The following is an 8,148-nucleotide window of genomic DNA, read 5'->3' on the forward strand; positions in this document are numbered from 1 at the left end:
CGAATGTTCCAATTTTGAATAAAAAGTGAAAGCCCCACTACGTATATCTGCTTGAGTGCATTATGTTAATAAAAACAGACCAAAGCGAGACGAGCGAATCAAGCAGAAAGCTATCAGATGCACAGCACATTTGCTGATATCGGCCATTTTGGAAGGCCACGTGAGGCAGACAGAAATGTCTAAAGAAAGTGCAGCCCTAATGGATGCAAGGCTGCATGGAGCAGTTGGCCCATGGCTTTACTGGTCTAGGCCTGCTAAGAGAGGGCCAGGGAGTGAGGAGGTGAGCTTTAAAGACAAGTGGATGGGATCTTTTCCATGTCTTCCTTTCTTTTTCTTCTACTTTCTCTCTGCCTCCAGTTCCTATATGGTTTTTGCCTTCTACATTTACAGGTCTATTTCCAGACGGACGTAAATTTATGAGCGGGTCCCAGGCATGCGCTCACCTTAGACCACCGAACACCACATGTAATAGGACTCCCCTTCCACTACCACTGTGTGTGTGTGTGTGTGTGTGTGTGTGTGTGTGTGTGTGTGTGTGTGTGTGTGTGTGTGTGTGTGGGGGTGTGTGGGGGTGTGTGTGGTGGTAGATTCTGAAAAATTCTTAACAGCATGATACATATGCCCACAGATGTTAGAATTATTAGTCAGTGTGCACACACACACACATGCGAGTGTGCCTGTACAGAAGAAGTTTTGTTTTTAGCAGGCCGCTCTAGCTGTCAGAAATTTATTTAAGGCTCTCACAGACCCCCGAGGTTGAAATTTTGCCTATGACGCAGACCTCGGGATGTAATTAGCTAATAAATATATTTTAATATAACTTGTGACATTTGTTTGGCACCAAGTGACAGTGACATAACTGTGAGCAGATAGATTTTTAGCTTGGGTGGCCCATGGTGGAACAGGAACCGTATCCATGTGAGTGGTGTGACACACACTACTCACTGAGCCACACAGAGATTCTTCTGCAGTTCTGCTGCCATTTTTTCTTCTTCTACCAATTGTTATATACAGGGCCATACTGTTGAAAGCCTTGTGTCCAGGGGCATCCAGGTGGCGTGGCGATCTATTCCATTGCCTGCTAACACGGAGATCACCGGTTCGAATCCCCGTGTTACCTCCGGCTTGGTTGAGCGTCCCCTACAGACATGATTGGCATTGTCTGCGGGTGGGAAGCCGGATGTGGGTATGTGTGATCCTGGACGACCAACTGTCGTTTGCTGCAAACATTGCATCGGTTGCTCGCTCCTGCAGATTTCTCCTCTAGAACATTAGGAGAATTCGCCCATTCCTCACCAACGAGATGGCACAGGTGCTCATCCAGGCTCTGGTCATCTCCCGGCTGGACTACAGCAACTCCCTCCTTGCTGGCGCCCCGGCGTCGACCATCAGACCTCTGGAGCTTGTTCAGAAAGCTGCAGCTCGTCTGGTGTTCAACCGCCCTAAGTTCTCCCACACAACTCCCCTTCTCATGTCCCTACACTGGCTCCCAGTAGCTGCTCGTATCTGGTGTAAGACTCTGGTGCTAGCCTGCAGGGCAGTGAAAGGAACAGCTCCTTCCTATCTCCAGCCATGGTCAAGCCCTACACCCCCCGCCCGACCACTTCGCTCTGCTGCCTCGGGACGCCTGGTTGCCCCGTGGCTCAGAGGCCCCTGCTGCCGATTGAACCGGTCACGGCTCTTTTCTGTCCTGGGCCCCACAGTGGTGGAATGAACTCCCCACTGATGTCAGGACAGTGGAGTCTCTGCCCATCTTTCAGCGCAGGTTGAAAACTCACCTCTTCAAGAACTACTACCCTGTTACTTGTTCTTAGCACTTATTGTATTCACTCATTTAAAAAAATAAAATAAAAAATCTCTTTCTTGCGCTTTTACTTTAGCACTGGTCTTGCTCTTAGATGCTTGTTTAGATGCACTTAGGACCCTCTGATGACTAGTAGTTCTCCTGATTTCCTACGTTAAATGCACTTAAGCCGCTTTGGATAAAAGCGTCGGCTAAATGACTGTAATGTAATGTGTCTGGTCGCTGCACAAGCGCCTCCTCTGGTCGGGTGGGGCACCTGTTTGGGGGGGGGGGCACTGGGGGGAGTAGCGTGATCCTCTCATGTGCTACGTACCCCTGGTTAAACTCCTCACTGTCAGTGTTGGGTGAAAAGCGGTTGGCGACTCACATGTGTTGGAGGAGGCGTGTGGTAGTCTGCAGCCTTCCCCTGATCGGCAGAGGGGGTGGAGCAATGACCGGGATGGCTCAAAAGAGTGGGGCAATTGGCTAAGTACAATTGGGGAGAAAAAATCCAAAAAAGGAAAAAAAAGGCTTGTGTCCAGCAGTGCCCACTCAACAAGAAATATTGTGTGTTATTTTTAACAGATGGAACCAAACAGAAGATTTGTGGGCTAATCTAGTGTTTGTGTCTGTGGTGGTCCAAAGTCTTACTGAATGTTAGTCTGGCTCCAGTCTCGCTTTCTCTTGTCTCCCTTTTTTTTCCCTCCTATGCTTTGTCATTTTGTAGTTTTCAGTTGCTTTGTCTTTCTTTCTTCTCTCTTCTGTCTTCCCCAAACATACACATTGCACACCCGCTCCCCTGTATTTCTCCTCATCTTTCTCTTGTGTTCCGAGTTACTCCCTCCCACCTTTTGTCTAATATCGCTCCCCCTCCCCGGTCTCTTTTTGACAGACAGTCATGATCCATCCATTATATGAACCGCTTATCCTGCTCTCAGGGTCGCGGGGATGCTGGAGCCTATTCCAGCAGTCGTTGGGCGGCGGGCGGGGACACACCCTGGACAGGCCCGCCAGGCCATCACAGGGCCCACACACACCCATTCATACCTAGGGACAATTTAGTATGGCCAATTCACCTGACTTACATGTCTTTGGATTGTGGGAGGAAACTGATGCCCCAGAGGAAACCCAGGCAAACACAGGGAGAACATGCAAACTCCACACGGAGGATGACCCGGGATGACCCACCAAGGTTGGACTACCCCGGGGCTCAAACCCAGGACCTTCTTGCTGTGAGGCCACCGCTCTAACCACTGCGCTCAGTGCCGCAAGACAGTCATGATAAAGCAGGATTTTCATAGAGTATCCCTTTGTTTTGCTGGAATGTCTTGCTGGATAACTGTTAGGCACAGTCAAAATGTTGGGACTGTGCGTTTGAATGGGTGCATATATATATACATACATATATGTGTGTGTGTGTGCACACTTGTATTTAACGTGATTTGTCTCCCGTCTTCTTTTTTTTTTAAGCATGTGCGTGAAAACACCCCACTGCCCATTTTTTTCCCCATCTCCCCCCTCTATTGGCTTTTCGTCCTTCCATCCTCAGCCTGCAGTTCTTGAGGTCAGTTTGACTGTAACCATTTCAATACTGCTGTTAACCATGGTAATCCCACTTAAGTAGAGAGCTGTTGCAACCACAGTTACCAAGCTGTGAGGAATTTCAATGCTACTGTAACTACAGTAACCTCTTATTAACACCGACGCTAAGGTCAAATGGTAAATCCACCGGAGCAGTTTCAACTCCAGTGTAACCTTGTCAGCCCATGACTATACTAACCTGTTCCACAAATTTCACTCTGTTGCCTTTGTCCCCTCAAAGCCAGCCGTCACTTTCACCATAACATTTCAGAGGGACTGACCGTGAAGGAAATTTCTCCTAGTTGACTCCAATTACTTACTGTTGTGATTTCTGATGAACTTCGAAGAAGTACGCCGCTTTTCTTAAGGGGTAGTTTAAATTTCAGTGTCGCATTAACATGTACGGTGGGCACGGTGGCGCAGTGGTTAGTGCGGTCGCCTCACAGCAAGAAAGTCGTGGGTTTGAGTCCCAGGGTAGTCCAACCTTGGGGGTCATCCTCTGTGTGGAGTTTATATGTTCTCCCCGTGTCTGCGTGGGTTTCCTCCGGGGGACTTTCCTCCCACAGTCCAAAGACACGTAGGTCAGGTGAATCGGCTATACTAAATTGCCCCTAGGTGTGAATGTGCCTGCGTGTCGGCCCTGTGATGGACTGGCGGCTTGTCCAGGGTGTCTCCCCGCCTGCCACCCACTGACTGCTGGATAAGCAGTTTGGATAATGGATGGATGGACAGAACATGTATAACAGATGAAGGTAATTGTATCTCAACCTTGAACAGATGTGTTTCTGTCAGTGGTTTCTTCGTTAATCTGAAAGTGTGCTACCCAACAAAGTTTAATCCCTAGACAGCACTTTTGATGGGTCAGATTTGAGTTCTGGGGAAGGACTAAAGAATACATTGCCCTACAGGCACTCAGGATAGTCTGTCTATTTAACAGTTTGCCTAACAACAACTTCAAACCATTTCCCTTTCTTCCAGCTATTTGTTTTACTAATCTAGCATTATTTGTCACGCGTTTCATCAAAGCTGCTTAGTCGGATGCTGCGGTTCGATGTCAGAGAAACTAGATCTGATTGGTCAATCCCTGTGCCAGTCATTATTTTGCCACCGGTTTATTGTCTACAAACCTGCCAGCCTAGTACATGTTGTATTAGCTTTGTAGTTTGCAGCAAAATGTTTCCCTTGTCTCTGTTGTTGCTCCTCTATCGGCTTACATAGGTGTCAGATCGATGGGGTAGATAACTGATTCTGACAATCACAGGAAAAGTACTTCAATCGCTCACTGCCTACTATTATAGGTGAGTGACAGCCCTCTTGGCCCAATCACAATAACCCCCAGCGCAGTCTGCAAATCTGCAACCACCAATCAGTAATCCAGAATTGCTCAGAGCTGGAATAAACGTACTATACATGTTATACCAGGACCCAGGTCTGCTACACGCTGACATGAACCATCCAAGTGATTTCCTGAACATTAAAAAAAAAACTGAGTAAAAATCATAAACCCTATTTAACTGATTTGCGACCCATTTCAAAAGATGGGTGTCTCAGCGGTCTATTCCGTTGCCTACCAACATGGGATCGCCGGTTCCGATCCCCGTGTTACCTCCGGCTTGGTCGGGGCATCCCTACAGACACAATTGGCCGTGTCTGCAGGTGGGAAGCCAGATGTGGGGATACGTGTCCAGGTCGCTGCACTAGCGCCTCCTCTGGTTGTCGGGGAACTGGGGGGGAAGAGCGGGATTCTCCCACGCGCTACATCCCCCTCGTGAAATTGCTCACTGTCAGGTGAAAAGAAGCGGCTGGCGACTCCACATGTATGGGAGGAGGCATGTGGTAGTCAACTGTTCACCTGTTTTTCCCAGCAGAGTCAAGCTGGATCATGGATGGAGACAGAGAGAGAAACAGCTGTTGCACCATACCTACTTTTTTCTCTCCTACATTCGTTTATATTCCTCTTATATTTCTATATTTCATGTAATGTGTCCTTGACATGCTTTGGCAATATTAATTTTAACGTTAACATTCACACCAGTAAAGCTTTTTTTGTATTGGAGGGAGAGATGACGAGAGTGGTAGTAATGGGGAAAGAAGGAGAGGGAAGAGAGATGCAGAGGGACAGAGGGAGGGGGAGAGAGAAAACAGAGATGGATGGATCACTGTTCTCAACACCTGCCCTGATGCAATGACTTGACAATCTGTTAGCTTACACAGGTGTTTGGTGACCACACAGTGTTTTTACTGCCTGTGTGTGTGTGTGTGTGTGTGTGTGTGTGTGTGTGTGTGTGTGTGTGTGCCTGAGGTCAGTTGAGGTCAGGCTTTGTCCCAAGTGTGTTGTTTTGATCAAAGTCTGGGCTGAGTACCCAAAGACCTCCAGACAGCTGCCTGTTTGTTTCTCTCTCTCTCTCTCTCTCTCTTTCTCTCTCTCGCTCTCTTTCTCCGACTCTCCTCCTTCACATCTTCGCTTCTCTCCCTCTATCCATTCGCCATCTCTCAGAAAGAGCAATAGAGAGAGCAGTGTCTTTCTTTCTTTGCCTTTCTTTCTTTCCTCCTCCCCTCCCATGCGCTCCATCCTGACGTCCATCTACCTCTCGCTCCCTGTTGTGACAAACAGGGAGCAGCGCTGCATTCCAGCAGCGCCGTCCTATCAAAGCGTCAGTATTGTGGCGTGTGCTGCCGGTTATTGTGCCAGACAAAGCCTCGCTCTCAGCGGAATCACCCGGCCGGCCATCAGCCGCGGCCCGGGGTCATCCAGGGGCACACCGAATCGGCCAAACTTGCCCCGGCTGAAAAGCTCGTCAAATAAGTCAGCCAAAACAGCTAGCTAAAAAACCCCTAACCAAAATGGCTACGGTTAGACAGTCCGCCATCCAAAACATCGGACCAAAAGGGTTGGCCAAAACAGCCGATCAGCACAGCTAACCAAACAGCTGTGTTTTTTTAAGGACACTGGCATCAGATCTTAGGTATGCAAATACTCTCCTACAGACATTTGGAGATACTCCGGTTTTGTTCTCTTCTACTTTAATGTTTTCGTGTTCCTGTAAATAAAGCTTGGCGAACTGGCTTTTTTTTTTTTTTCTTCCTCTTTTCCAGTGTGGGGGTTGTGGGTTTTTATTGGCGTGGGTTTGTCTGTTTGTACATTCCTGTGTGCACTGAAAATTTTTGAGGCCTTATTTACCAGTAATTCTCTGTCTCTCTCTCCCTCCCTCTCTCTCTCTCTCTCTCTCTCTCTCTCTCTCTCTCTCTCTCTCTTTCTCTTTCTCTCTCTCAGACTGAGTGACGGATCGACAGAGGCTTCCCACCCTCCTCATCTCTCCGCTCGGGGGCACCTGACTCTGCCTGCGACCTTTGGCCTCCGGCCTGTGACCTCTGTCCTTCACTCAAACCGAGAAGCTGCTCCGCCCCTTCGAGCGCAGAAAAACAACAAAAAAAACCACCCCAACTACATCAACAGATGACGCTTGCAGTTTTTTTTTAAATTTTACTTTAGTGTATTTGATCTTCTATTTTTATTTTTTTGTGTTTTATATGCATATCTCGTCCTTTTTTTCTTTTTTTTTTCTTTTGGAGCATATCACCCCACCCCCCATCCGCCTCGCGCGCTCTATGCTGCCAACGTGCGCTGCTATTCTCCATAAACAACAAACTTAGTTCAACGGACATCGGTCAGTGAACTCTGAGTCAACGAGTGATTAAAAGAAATAGAGAGACGACGGAGAGAGACAGTGTTTTTTTTGTTTTTGTTTTGTGTCTATCGAGTGGTTTCTTGCTCTCCACGCTGTATCAAAAATAAGAGGCTGGAATACTTGGCAAAAGGCATTATGGTACAGAAATGGAAAAGTTGCATTGAACTCAACATAATCCTCTGTATTTGTAAAAAAAAAAAAAAAATCAGTACAATACCATACAGTTATTACATTGTGGATGACAGGAGGCTTTGGCAGGAAGGAAAATATTCTTTTGAGTGGAATAGCCCTTAAATGGTATAGACTCATGACCGGGTCTCATCGGCGGAGTTGTACCATGCCGCACCCATGCCAGACCAATGCCGCAGGTACGATATAGCCCCGTGGCCCTCATTCACCACCGGGGCGGCTTTGCAGCATTGCACGCCGCTTGCATGCCACCAACCTAACACCCCCTCGCCAGTACCAAATACATCTGAGATGGCGGGCTTATAAGCGTACTGGTCCGGTATGGGTTTGGTAACGGTACAGTTGCGTGGCTTGAAAACTACAAAGAGTTACTCAGCTCGTATTTTGTAGCAAATTATATTTATTTTGTTGCGATAGGTACAATATTCCAGTACATTTCCTGGTACGCTTTGGTATTGTGTTTAACGGTGGAAGGCTGTACTCGGTAGGGCAGGAACTTCACAAACGCCACCAAAAGTTCTAGGAAATGTGAACTCTGGTGGCTAGTAAGTGTGTAAAAAGCAGCCTCTCCGACACCGGTGATCAGCCTTCATTTGGTACCATGCTTCTGTTTAATAAGAGAAAACATATCTGGCTGGTTAACTGGCGGATTTCTGGCTGGTGAGTTTGAAAACCATCAACCAAAGTGGTTTAAGATGAAAAAGTTAGTTTCCCTGCCCCCCCCCCCCCCCCCCCCCCCCCCGGTACCCTGGTTTGTCTATGTTATTGAATTTTTTCTGTTTTTTTTTTTTTTTTTTTTCCGGTGACTTGTTTTTAGTCGACTGTAACAGGTTCTCTTTTTAATGCTGTTTTACCTCAAAGGTCCGTAGCACAGTTCAGGTAGAATGAGGGAGTGGTGCACATGCC

General features: G+C 47.5%; 1 protein-coding gene across 1 annotated transcript in view; it reads left to right on the forward strand.

The window, feature by feature from the left end:
* LOC130130439 (insulin receptor substrate 2-B) overlaps window positions 1-7,939 on the forward strand; it is a 16,982-nt gene extending 9,043 nt beyond the window's left edge. Inside the window, exon 2 of the mRNA XM_056300149.1 lies at window positions 6,639-7,939. Within this exon, the coding sequence (XP_056156124.1) occupies window positions 6,639-6,643 (5 nt within the window). The 3' untranslated portion in view covers window positions 6,644-7,939. The remainder of the gene's footprint in view (window positions 1-6,638) is intronic.
* Window positions 7,940-8,148: the final 209 nt, after the last annotated feature.

Source organism: Lampris incognitus, chromosome 20, assembly GCF_029633865.1.
Source record: "Lampris incognitus isolate fLamInc1 chromosome 20, fLamInc1.hap2, whole genome shotgun sequence".
Lineage (NCBI taxonomy): Eukaryota > Metazoa > Chordata > Actinopteri > Lampriformes > Lampridae > Lampris > Lampris incognitus.